The 14,387-nt window shown below is 39.1% G+C and overlaps 1 protein-coding gene across 1 annotated transcript in view; it reads left to right on the top strand.

Moving 5' to 3' along the window:
• Positions 1-14,387, top strand: part of LOC140739190 (phospholipid-transporting ATPase VB-like) — a 293,630-nt gene that overhangs the window by 239,199 nt on the left and 40,044 nt on the right. Inside the window, exon 13 of the mRNA XM_073067239.1 lies at positions 9,746-9,931. Coding sequence (XP_072923340.1) covers positions 9,746-9,931 — 186 coding nt within the window. The remainder of the gene's footprint in view (positions 1-9,745; positions 9,932-14,387) is intronic.

Here is a 14,387-nt window from a genome sequence, read left to right as displayed (position 1 = left end):
CACATGCCTATCCAAATTTCTCTTTAATGGTTAAATCAAACCTGCATCCACCAGTTCCACACTCAGGTTCCCCTTGAACATTTCACCTTTCACCCTTAACCAATAACCACCAGCTCTAGTCTCACCCAACCTCATGAACAAACAAATTCCTCACCCCTCCTTCTCTATTCCCCATTCTGACTTTTTTACTTTTTCTCACGTAGCTATTACATCCCCAAGTCCCCTCCTCCTTCCTTTTCTTCTATGGTTCACGCTCCTGTTCTATCACATTCTTTCTTCTCCAGAAAGACCTTTCCCACCCACCTTCCAACGAGCCTCTTTCCCTCACCCAAATTTTCTTCTGGTATCTTTCCGCTTCCTTCTCAGTCCTGACGAAAGGGCTCAGCCCTAAACATCGACAGTTTATTCTGTTCCATAATGATGCCTGACCTGCTGAGTTCCTCTGGCGTGTTGTGTGTGTTGCTCATTTGAAGAGGCCTATCTATGTATCTCATTGTTCTTATATGAGGGCCTGCCTGATTTTCTGTTGCCAGTTTTAAATGGATGGAAAATTAGATTATCTCCCTACTGAAGAAAAACACACATTACAAACATTGAAAGAAGTAAATGATAAAAGCAAAGTACGGTTGATACTAGAAATCTATGGCTCTCTGGAGATAAGATGAAAACTGGGGACATTGACTGATGATTAGCAAATATTGGGCTGCTGAGGAATCAGCAGGATAAGTTGGCACTTTGGTGAGTTAAAGAACCCATTAAAATTATGAAAATAGAACCTGCTATGAAGTGATGCCATTGAATTTGGAACCAACCCAAACATTGAGAAGTATTGTTAAGTCTTGAAGGAAGTACTGCATATGTAAGATTTGGACCAAGTTATCATCAGTATGGTCAGACAGATTGTTGAAGCCTCTGAGACAAACAAATGCAATAGAAGTATTTAGGAAAACTTAAGGGTTGAAATAATAAAATCGGGACAATTAGATTGGCGGAGAGTTGAGGAAGGTGTTAATAATGTGAAAACTGGTAACTTGTTTAAAACAGTTAAGTATACAGTTCACAGTGAATGCATGAATTAATAAGAAAACAAAAAGTGGATATGGAAATTAGGGAAAAATGTAAAAAGAATAAAAGTCCAGAAAGGTCAAGCAACTGTGGTGCAGATATAAACAAGTTAAAAGAATAAGAGGAAAGCTGAAACAGAAAACACAAAAAAAAACAAATGAGTATCAAAATTTTGGATTTTTCCAAGCATACTTCCAAATAAGCTAGTGTAAAGAAAATGCTGGATTTTGAAAAGACCCCTGGAAGGAATGAAATCTCATGACCTAGAGGAGCAAATAGATCAACTATTCTTGTGAGATAACATGACCAATTTTGACGGGATTGTTCTAGGAATAGACCTATGGGGCAAATGACAGCCTTTGTGTCATATGAAAAAATGTCAAACATGGTGAATTCTTTCTCTCTATATCTCTTCTAATATTCTGTGTCTGTTGATTTTTCTGACCCTTTTGTGTTTTTATCTCACTTTGTCTCTCTTCAATGTAGTCTCCCCATGATCTCATTCTAAATCTGTCTCCTTTCTCAATGTCGGTTTTCCTCTCTGGTTCTTTTTCTCTTAGAATATAGAACAGATCAGCACAGCAACAGGCCTTTCAACTACTATGTTTTACTGAACCAATTAAATTAGTAATCAAATGGACAACCACACTAAGTCTTCCTGCCTAAACATTATCCATATCCTTGCATTTACTTCACATTCGTGCTCCAAGTACCCAGCACTGTGTGTGTGTGTGTGTGAGAGAGAGAGAGAGAGAGAGAAAAAGAATGAACCCAAAGAAATCTGCAGATGCTGGAAATTCAAGCAACACACACAAAACGCTGGTGGAACACAGCAGGCCAGGCAGCATCTGTAGGAGAAGCACTGTCGATGCCTTAATTACCTTCTTATCTCCTTTGAACTCACCCCCTTTCACCTTACATCTTAAATGCATTCCCTCTGCGATTAGACATTTCAACCCTGGGAAGAAGACGTAGTTTGTCTACTCTATCTATGCCTTTCAAAATCCTATAAACTTCATAGATCAGATCTATTTTGCCCACCAGCCTTACTGTCCCCATTGCTCTATGAACACTTTCTCGCCCTCTCTCTCTATTAATCATTCACTCTTTTCTCACTATATCTCGTGCTATCTTTCTGAAGCTGATTTCCTCCTTCCTTTCCCTTAGTTTTCGCATTCTCTGCCTTACACGATCCTACCCCCAATAACTTCTTTGCTCACCTTCTTCTGTTTTCTGTTCCTTGTATTTTCTCTTGATTCCCTAATTCTCTCTGCCCCTGTGCTCCCTCCCTTTCAGGACCTTCCTCTGCTCCATTCCTGATCTCATTCTGACAGGATTTCTCCCTGTTCCTTCAGTGTTCTGCCTGCACAACTTCCTCTGTTTATCTCAGAGCTCCATTTGAAAGATAGGCCCAATTACCACCATGCTCCATCCACACATTCTTGGCCACACTCTAGTCATACACATGGCCCATTTCCTCAGTGCATTGCATCCACTTATTTGGTTCTGTTCCCACTACCTCCAACTGCACATCTGCCCATTTCCTGACCACACTGTGGCCCTTTGATCTAATGGGAGCTGCACTTAGGATCAGTAGGAGCCATCATTGGTTTGCAGGACTTGCATGTGGGACACAGACTAAAATGGACAAGGGTGGTAGGCACATTAATGAAACCTGCTTGATTTTTCACATGCCATTCTGCCTTTGAAATATTTCCTTGTCCATCCCAGAACTTCATACTACCACTACTGTGAACAATCATCTGCAGAAGGATTGGAATATCTCAGAAAATGGCTTATCAACACCAGCTGAAGGTTGAATAGGAATGGCCAAAAGTGCTGGATTTATCCAAAAATACTCACTTCCATAAAGGAGTGAAAAGTGTAGGACTGTTAGATTGTTGAATTGATTATGTTCTTGGTGTCTTTGGAGAATCATCAAAAACAATGTGGTCAGTAGGGCTCAGGGCACTACGTTTCACTATGCCTACTGTCTGCTGCAAGTAAAGTGCTATCCTGAATGATGGGATAGGGATGGTATCATGAATAAAGAATTACTAGATTGAAAACCTGATTTAGCATTGGAGATGCTCTGCAAGTTTTGAATTTAAATGATCGCTTTTGATATTTTGATAGATCAATACTTTCTGCACAAGGAAGTGTAACAAATTTGAGATTAGAGTCTAGCTAAACTGGAAGAAGTAAATGGTAGGTAGAATAGGTATGTGCTGGCATAACAAGGGCATCATTGGCAAGTTGCCACTAAAGTAAATTCTGAGGTGAGCATGCATGTAAAAATGATCTGAAACTGGAAAAACTCAGGCAAATGACATTTTTTTTTATTGGGTCATACACACGCAGTAAAAAACATGACCCCAAGTAATAACAAAATATTTTTTGGCAAATCATTGTCGTGATTGATGCATAACATTTAATAAAAACAAATAGAAGGGTATGAGACAAAGAAGAGGAAATGAATAGTACAGTTTTAAATCAAAGGTTTCAGACTGCAAGACGCAATACAAAAAAGGAACTGAAATGTTTGTTGATTTTGTTTCATTGAAACCATTTTGCTGTATACAAAATCAATGAGGGTAAATAGATGCACAGACAAGAAAGCAGCAAAAATACTTGGAAATTGTGATGAAATGTATAGGATATTGAAGTACTATGTTTAATTTCATTCTCATGAAAATAAGAATGTAACAAATAAAGTGTAGGAGAACTGATAATTACCTTGCAAAATAATGTTTCTTTACCCATATGTTATGCTCGTGTACCGAGGGAATTGGGATTGGTTATCCTGGTCAGGTTTTGAAGTGGAACTGAACATAGGCAGTTTATGAATTCGGGGAGGAAGGAACATTTTCAGGGTATAATCATCCAAATTAACATTGTGGCAGTGTTTAACATACAAGCCAATTTCCTCTAAAATCACAACCTCTATCATAATGCCTTTATGCTTGATCCAAGGTAAAAAAGCATCTACGCAATTATTTGCATTCTCACGTTATCATATGGAAGATGATTTATGTTAGACAATTTCACTTACTTAGAAAGTGGTCTCATTGCATGTTTTCGCTCTATTTTTGATACTAGCAGAGAAAATGTTTTTTTCTAAATGTATTTCCTTGTCTATGAAAACAATAGGGATGAGGTACACTGTAGATTATGCTAATAAATTTAGAAAGAATCTTGAAGCATCATCTCAGATTGCAAAACAAAATAACACAAAATGCTGGAGGAACTCAGCAGGCCAGGCATCATCTAGGAAAAGAGTACAGCTGACACTTTGGGCCGAAACCCTTCGCAGGACTGTCGAGCACATTTTGAGTGGAATTTGTAGGCAAATGGTAAAAGACTAAAAAAAAGAGAATGAAGTAGAGAATTGTGAGGATTAGAGTCATAGTGTCATATAAAGGTACAGCACATAATCAGGCTCTTCGGTCCATCTAGATCATGCTGAGTCATTTAAGCTGCCTACTCCCATGGGCCTGCAATGGGATCATAGCCCCCACTACCCTAATCATCCATGTACTTATCCTAACTTCGCTTAAACTGAAATCGAGTTTGCATGCACTACTTGCACTGGCAACTTGGTCACACTCTTACCCTCTGAGTGAAGAAGTTTCCCCTCATATTCCTCTTAAACTTTTCACATTTCACCCTTATCCCATGACCTGTAATTGTAGTCCAACCAAACCTCAGTGGAAAAGCCTACTTGCATTTACCCTATCTATACTCCTAATAAGTTTGTATACCTGTATCAAATCTCCTCACAATCTACTATGTCCAAAGGAATAAAGTCCTAACCCATTCAATTCTTCCTTATAACTCAGGTTCTCCAAACCCAGCATTATCCTTGTAAATTTTCTCTGTACTCTTTCAATGTTATTTATACCTTTCCTGTAGGTAGGAGACCAAGACAGCACACAATATTCCAAATTAGGCCTCACCAATGATTTATGGATCTTCAACATAACATCCCATCTCCTGTACTCAATACTTTGATCTATGAAGGCCAATGTGCCAAAAGCTTTCTTTACAATCCTATCAACCTGTGATCCCACTTAAAATGAATTGTGGACTTGTATTGCCAGATCCCCTTATTCTACCACACTCCTTAGTGGCCGACCATTCACTGTGTAACACCATCCCTGGTTGGTCCTACAGAAGTGCAACACATTGCACTTGTCTGCATTAAGTCCCATAATAATGGACCGTGGCATGGAAGGAAGGTGAAATGAACTAATAGGAATGTATGTAATGAAGAGATATTGTTTAAAAATTTTTGTTCTACAATTCTATTTTGTTTTGCTGCAATATTGGCTGGAAATCATTTACTCTTAGTAAAGGAAAATAACTGTAACCCTGGCAGTAAATTTAATTGGGCACTTCTGGGTGTTGTTTCTTCCCTCAACTTTGCCCACCTGTGGATGGACCATCCCTCCACACCCTGGACTGAACATCAATTCCCATCCTCATCATTGCCATGGATCTCTGATTTTTGGGCTAAGATAGTCTATCCCATCTTTGGTTTCCTAATACACTGATTTAGTGAACCATGTCTTGTGCACTTTAAGTAATTGTACTTATTGCGGCTGATTTTGTTTGAATTTGTATGTTGATTTAAAACCTTCATGATTACTTATTACCCTTGTTAAATACACTTAAGATATTCTAATGTATGCTATACTGTATGCTTAAGTACTACAATTCCAGGCAAACTAACCTCAGACTCCTAGGCTTGGGATTCATCACTCCCCTTTTCAACTGGATCCCTGACTTCCTGAGTAACACAGTGCAGTCAGTAAGGATAGGCAGCAGCACCTCTACTACAATATTTCTCCATCCAGGTGACCCACAAAGCTGTGCGCTCAGCTTCCTACTCTACTCTCTCTACCCTCATGACTGTATGGCAAGATTCCTTTCCAGCTACGTCTGCACGTTTGCAGATGATCTGACTACAGTGTACCATATATCAATAATGATGAGTTCGGGTATAGGAAGGAGACAGAGCCTATTGTAAGCAAAACAAAAGAGCTGATTATTGTCTTCAGAAAGGAGGTGGTCCACATGCTCTTGTTTACATCAGAGGTGCTGATGTTGAGAGAGTTAAGATTTTTAAGTTCCTTGGAATCACAAATAGCCTGTCCTGGTCCAACCATGTTGATGCCACGACCAAGAAAGCTAAGCAGTGCCTCTGCTTCCTCAGGAGGCTAAAGAAGTTTGGCTTGTTCCCTTTGACACTCACTATTTCTTAAAATGCACTACAGAAAGCATCCAATCTGGATGCACCACAGCTTAGTCTGGCAACTGCTGTGCCCGTGACCAAGAGCAATCTGCGGAAAGTTATGGACACAGTTCAACACTTTGGATAAACAAGCATCCCCTCCAAGGACTCTGTCTGTGCTTGGTAATCTAGCCAACGTATAATCAAAGATCCCACCTACCCCAGACATTCTCTCTCCTCCCCCCTCCTAATGAGCAGAAGATGTAAAAGTTTGAAAGTGCATGCTACTAGGCTCAGGGTCAGCTTCTATTCCACTTCTAATACCATTGAGTGGTTCTCTAATACAAAAAGATGGAATCTTGACCTCACAATCTACCTTGTTATTACCTTGCATTATATTGTTTGACTGTACTGCTCTTTTTCTGTAACATTGACACTTTATTCTGTAATCTGTTTAACTTGGTACTAACTCAAAGCACTACTATAATGAATTTATCTGCATGAGTAGTATGCAAGACAAGATTTTCACTGTACCCCAATACATGTGACAATAACAAATCAATTTATCAGATTATTATCACTACAATGTGTGAACCAGTAGACAATTCCCACATTGCTTTCAATGCTTGCTCATTCTTAGTCTCAACAAAATTTATTCTGTTGATTCGCTGAGTTAAAATATATATTTTTCACTGCCTTTGTCCCATTTTAATATCAGAGTTATCCTTTTTTTTCATTTTACCTGTCTGAGCAGAAGTGTCCAGGAAAATACAGTCTTCTTAGAACCAATTCTCTGTGATGGTTATGAGAATTTACCCACTTATTTCTATTTGTGCTGTTATTTCAGATATTTTATTGTAAATGCTGTAGGTCATAGAGTAACGACTGCTCAGAAACAAGTTCTTCGGTCCCTCTGATCTATGCTGACTGATCTTTAGCATGGTTCCATCTACCTGGACCCTGACCATATCCCACCGAATCCCTCTTGTCCATATACACAGCCAAACTTCTCTTAATTGTTAAAATTGAACACAGATCTTCTACTTCCACTAGCAAATTGTTCCATACTTGCACCACTCTCTGCGAGAAGCTGTTTCCCCTCAAGTTCCCTTAAATGTTTCACCTTTCACCCTAAACCTATGACCTCTAGTTCTAGTCTCAGCCAACTTGAGAGAAAGAAAAGCCTGTATGCATTCACCATTTCTACAATTTAGGTTTTGGGTATTCTTTAGTTTTGGCTTTCACTATATTTTTTAAAGCTCTGACTTTAATTGCAGATATAGTCTTATGTTTGTATGCCCAGTTCTTTCCTTACAGATAGCTTGTTCACTCATCTTCCTACCTTTTATGCTTACCACCTTCTTTTTCTTTTAATGGCTGGACTTCCCTCAGCAAAGCAACACTCTCTTCCCAGCAACTGCTTAGCTTAAAACCATTATTGTACACTTAGTTATTTAGTTCATTTGTCCTTGCATCTCAGCTCAATTCAACCCATCCCAAGGGAATAGCTTCTTCTTCACATGTATTGATGATAGTGCTCCTTGAATTAGAACCTATTTCTTCAGTCTTTAAACTACACATCTAGCTTCCTAATCTTATTGATGTGTGCCAATCTGCATTTGATCGAAGTTATCATCCAGAGATTATCCCTTCCATGGATTTTTTTTAAAATTAGAACATATCTGCTTACATACTTTCAACCAAGTCTCTGTCTTTGTTCTATCAATATAATTGATTCCTAATCAAATCTCAAAAAGTGGATCTTTCTCCTCCTTTCAAGTTCCTCTACAAATCTCACGAGATATTTTTAATCCTGGTTCTTGAGTGGTAATGTGGCTTGCATCTGCAGGTAATATTATCCACCCTGTAGTGGTGATGTCCACAACCACCAATACATTCTATTCCATTCCCTCAGGTTAAGTTGATCTCCTTACCATTTTGCTTATCATCTCTACAGTCTCTGATCTTGTTGACAAGAATCTCACAACTGATGAAGTGCGATACTGTCTCTCTCAAAGCTACCATTTGGTTTCTCACTCGTACATGAAGTTGTCACACTTCATGTCACTTTTAATTGACCAATTCTTCAGTACTCCATCAAGGAGCCATGATTGCTTTCTGGACCAGAGTCCACTTTCCTTCTCTTTAATGTGTCATAATTCCTGAATCACTGACTTCTGAGCTGAAATTCCTCAACATAAAGATATTTACTGCATGTGTGGTTATGATAGATTAAAGTGTCCACATAAAACAAGTGCAAAATACCAACCCTACCACACGTGTCCTGAAGTAAAGTAACTTATTATACTTTATGTTTTAGAAATTAAACAACATTACCCTTACAGAAGCATAGTGTACAATTCATGTATACAGCACTTAATGGGCACTGCCTTAGAACCTGCTTGACCAGAACAAAATCCATATCTTTTATTGCCAAATTCCATTGTTCAGTCAGTTAACCAGTTTCAGTTTCAGAATTATAGTAAATTAAATAATTTGAATTCTGTAGATAATTGCACTGCATGATGGATCCTTGAAAGACTTCTTGAGATACAAGTATTTCATGGATGTCTAAGCTAGAATAGTTCTCTGCACCTGTTTCAGCATAACCATACTACCTAGTTACATATTGTTAACTATAACTATAGTTTATTTTATTATGTTTTATTGGTTAAAAATTAAAAAATCATTGCAAGTGCTCTGCATATGAAATAGATTATTGCAGTTTTGAATTGCTGTTTTAAAATAAGTAATTTATAAGACATGGAGTGTTTCATTTATATTACAGAATGTGAAAATTGGGAACTAGTTGACTAAAAGTGAAAAAATGACAGTGTCAAAATATGGTGAAAATTTTAGTGAAACAATCTGTAACTATTAAAGGGTTGCTTCTGATCTCTGCCAGTATAGATTGAGTCTCACCAATTAACTCTTCATCATGCCTGTTCTACTACTCCTTGAGTAAACTATCCAAACTCTGAGGCAAACTTACTGACAGAGAATTTTTAAATTACTTTATATAACACCAGGCTGTAACAATAAGCACGGAAGTAGCAAATGCTAGTAGCTTGTATGCCACAGTATTCACAGTGATGGTTAGATGTTAAGCTTGTCAGCACCTGCTGGGGAAATGGCACCCAGCCAAGTTAACAGTGTCATGTGGAGATGCAGTGAAATAAAATTACATAAGTGAAGTGAGCAGAGTGCATATGAAGGATTTATAGAAATGAGCTGGGCTGTGACTTATTTATTTTTAATGCTCAAGCTGTTGTTAACACGACAAATTAAAAGTCTTCAGAATTCAGTTAAGCTAGATAGCTGAGCAAAGTAAAGTAATTAAGCTCTATACTGAGTAAGTAAACACAAGATCTAGCCCCAGGTCCCACTGATACAATTCATATTTAAAACCAAGTGCTGTTTACATTTTTATGTGTGCTTCTCTCTTAGGAGAAAGACATCAGACCAGATGAAGCTTTGCTGAGGAGAATTCGAGATGCAGTTGTCCATATGGAGACATTAACTCAACTAAAAGCTGGCACTGAGTTGCAGAGTGCATGCATTGTCGATTTCTTTCTAGCTTTGACATTGTGTAACACTGTTATGGTTTCCACAGCAACACGGCCAAGGCAACCAGTAGGTTGATGCTATTTTGAATAATTTGTTAAAATTTATTCTATAGACATGTAAAGCAGGATCACTAATTTTTGTGGGTATTCCAATGCAGTGGCTGAACTATTTCCCTGAAGATCAAATGCCAATTCAATTTTAATGCTAGATGTCCCCATATAAAATGTTGTTCCTACAAAGTAGGCAATAAAACCAAACCTAATGTCACTATAGTTCAGATCACATGGTAAAATAGCAATTTGATTTGAATCATTATATTATGTTGTGGGAGCCCACACTCATTACTGGCCATTGTAAAATGCTCTGTTTGCAAAAGTCCATGTCAAAGTCAGTCCCATGACCACAAATCCAATCACTGGGGCACTTTTAATTTTGCTATGAACTTGCAGTCAATGCCGATTTTGGCAAGACCAAACTGGTGTTGCCCATTTTCTCTCCAGGTGAAACTGACTGCAATCTCCCATGATCTGAGTAACACCAACAAGATTTCCAGCACCTGCAGAATCTCCTGTGTCTCATGATCTGAGTCCGCATAGTTTCTGAGATCGGACAAGATCAGATGTATCCCATGTAGTATTTACACAGTGCTTCCCCTTCCCCTCCCCTCCCCATTCTCTCCCCTTCCCTATTCTCTCCCCTTTCCCCATTCTCTCCCCCTCCCTCATTCTCTTCCGTACTGTCTCATTCTCTCCCCCCGTCTAATTCTCTCTGCCCCACTCTCATTCTCTCTGCCCAGAAACACTACTCGGACCAGAAATGGTTTTATGGCAGAGCGATGCTGACACATTAGGAAATAGGTAACCTAAATTACAATGGTGGATAGTGATCCAATAATTTATTTATCATCAAGATGTGCAACCTCCTTTTGCGTCGACAAGGCTATCTGCAGCCTAATCCATCCAAAGAGCCATTCCAGTGATGACTTGTATGGCACAGAGAGGGAATCAGCGCCCACTGTACGGAACACCTCAAAAAGCTCTTCAACTGAGATTCTTACTTTTAAATAATCTCCAGTTTGTCTAGTGGAATTTTGCTGACGCAAGAAATTGCAAACACCATCTGTTAACCTCAAAAAAAGAATGAAAAGTTTTTCTTTTGAAGTTGCAACATTTGAGAGAACCTCAAGCTTACAGTTCCTATTACATCTGGGAAGAGGAGAATCCAGATGCCATTGAGATAGTATGGGCAAGATCTTCAAAAAGGGAGCCAAATCCAAATACATTAATTGTAGAGAGCTCTTCCTGCTGACAGATACAAGAAAATCATTTTAACAGTCTTTAACTGCTGTTTCCCAGTCGCTAAGGAGATGCATGATGCATAATGTTCATTCACCCAGACTTAATAATGATGATACAATGCGAGAACTCCAAGAAAACTGTAATACAGGGAATTAATCACTATAAGCGGCTTTTCTTGACCTGGCAGTAGTTTTTGACCAAGAGAAACTTGGCACTATTTTAATCTACTATGGGATTGCACGTAAGTGGCAATTCTAACCAACTGGTCCACCTCAAACACAATCCCAGTGCAGACTGACACCGAGCAAAGCTGTATCATTATTCAAGTTACTTGTCAATCTTTGGCACAACAGGGTTTGTACATCATCTAAAATAAGCTTCCCTCTGGAGTGACACTAATTTACAAGTTCAGAGAAGATTCACTAGAATGATTCCGGGAATGAGAGGGTTAACATATGAAGAACGTTTGACCGCTCTTGGACTGTACTCCTTGGAGTTTAGGAGAATGAGGGGGGACCTCATAGAAACATTTTGAATGTTGAAAGGCAGAGTGGATGTGGCAAAGTTGTTTCCCATGGTGGGGGAGTCTAGTACGAGAGGACATGACTTCAGGATTGCAGGGCGCCCATTCAGAACAGAGATGCGAAAAAAAAAATTTTTAGCCAGAGGGTGGTGAATCTATGGAATTTGTTGCCACGGGCGGCAGTGGAGACCAAGTTATTGGGTGTATTTAAGGCAGAGATTGATATGTATCTGAGTAGTCAGGGCATCAAAGGTTATGGTGAGAAGGCGGGGGAATGGGACTAAAGGGGAGATTGGATCAGCTCATGATGAAATGGCAGAGCAGACTCAATGGGCTGAATGGCCAAATTCTGCTCCTTTGTCTTATGATCTTATGAATTGGAACTGTTTAATCTAAATCACATCCCCTCCACAGTGAAGATAATTCTAATTTTGGTCATCAACTTCCAGTATGCAGAAGAATCTTGCAAGCATTTAGAGGCCGAACCCCCAATATCATTGACAAAGGAATGGCCCATGCATTAACTTCCTCAAGGCAGAGGATGGCTACCAATCTGACTGAGTAATACCATCATGCAATACTGATCCATAATGAGATTTTTGAAAATATGAGCCACTTTCTGTTTGTTGGAACCAATTCTCTGCAGAGGCAGACATTAATTCACCACTACCCCTAGCATCTTAGTGAAACGTTTAACCATCTGAGGAATAAAGATCAAGAAATCGGAGGTATTATAATGTTCTGGTCTACTTGACAGCAATGATCCTCTTGTTCTATATGTTTCAGAGAAACAAACTATTTGCAGTAGACACCTCAAAGCGCTGGAGAGGTGGCGTTAATGCTAATTTATAAATGTTTTATGAATTTAACATCAATATACGTAAACCAATGTCAATGACTTTTCCCAGACCAATGCCCAGAGCACTGATGTTAAGCCAGTTCCATGGGCAGGCCAAATTATTGCACACCCTGTAAATAGTGACCTGAAACATTATATGAGCATGAGATTCGAGATGCTTTTGTGTCATTTTCAGTATGCAAGTGTAAAGGAAAACAAAATAATTGTTACTCTGAATCCGAAGCAGTGCAAACCAAAAGGTAATAAGATAATGAACACATTAATAATAAAAACACAATAAATTTAAATACGTAAGATAGCTTATATATATAGATTGTATGTCCATAAAGTAATGCCAGACACAGCAGTGGCTGTACGTAAGGTGACTGACAGGAATTGCTAAAGTAGTCGTGGTTTGGATGTTTGGGTTTGCCCAGAGGACAGAAGATAATTCAGGGTTTTTTCAAAATCCTCATGAAGAATATGTGGTCTGCCCATGGGAGCTGGTTACATCATTTACATTTACCTGGTGATCTGTGAGAGTCCGTGGCCAGTAACTGCTCCAGGTGGAGAACATAGTGAGAAACTTGAGCTTCTTTGCCAGCAGCATTTGAAAGATTAAGAGAAGCTGCAAAGGAACATATCATCTCTTTTATATCCCATGTTCCCACCCTGTGAAGTGTCCTCGACTTATTGAGTTTGCAAGCAGCCTCATCAACTACCTCAGAATACACAGAAAAGCAGAAGAATCAAATCAACTTTGAGCTTGAAGCTCTGCTAAAGAGAAAGCACTTTATCCAGTATTAGGCTTGCTTCTCCATTTGTACTGAGACTTGTGGTAACAATGAATTCATTTGGCATTTTTTAAATTGTTTTGGGTAATTAGTCAATTTAGACCATAAGACATTGGAGCAGAATTAGGCCATTCCATCATGGCAAATCCCGGATCCCGCTCAACCCCATCCACTGTCTTCTCACCATATCCTTTGATTCCCTGACCGATCTGGAAACAATCAACTTCCACCTTAAATATACCCATGGACTTGGCCTCCACCACAGGCTCTGGCAGAGCATTCCACAGATTCACACCCTCTGGCTAAAATAATTCCTCCTTAACTCTGTTCTGAAGGGTCACCCCTCAACTTTGATGCTGTGCCCTCTAGTTCGGGATACCCTCACCATAGGAAACATGCTCTCCACATCCACCCTATCTAGTCCTTTTAACAATCATAGGTTTCAATGAGATTCATCTACATTCTTCTAAGTTCCAGTAAGTAAAGGCCCAAAGCTGCCAAATGCTCCTCATGTGTTCATCCCTTCATTATTGGAATTATCCTTTGGACTTTCTCCAATGATAATACACCTTTTCTAAGATCTGGGGCACAAAACCGCTGACAAAACTCTAAGCATGGCCTGACTAATGTCTTATAAAAGCTCAGTATCATCTCCTTGTTTTTATATTCCATTTACCAAAATGCACCATCATATATCTCCTAACACTTTATTCCATCTGCCACTTTTTTCCCATTCTTCCAATTTACCCAAGTTCTGTTGCAATCACATTGTTTCCTCAGTACTACCTAACCCCCATCCATATTTGTACCATCCACAAACTTTATCACAAAGCCATCAGTTCCATTATCTATATCATTGACGAACAATGTGAAAAGTAGCGGTCCCAATACTGACCCCTGAGGAACACCACTAGTCGCTGGCAGCCAACCATAACAGGCCCCTTTTATTCCCATTTGCTGCCTCCTGCCTGTCAGCCATTCCTTTATCCATGCCAGTATCTTTCCTGTAATGCCATAGGATTTTATCTTGGTAAGAAGCCTCATGTGTAGCACCTTATCAAATACCTTC

This window comes from Hemitrygon akajei, chromosome 15 (assembly GCF_048418815.1).
Source record: "Hemitrygon akajei chromosome 15, sHemAka1.3, whole genome shotgun sequence".
Taxonomy (NCBI): domain Eukaryota; kingdom Metazoa; phylum Chordata; class Chondrichthyes; order Myliobatiformes; family Dasyatidae; genus Hemitrygon; species Hemitrygon akajei.
The sequence above is the reverse complement of the archived record's forward strand: the minus strand, read 5'-3'. Positions and strand labels throughout refer to the sequence as shown.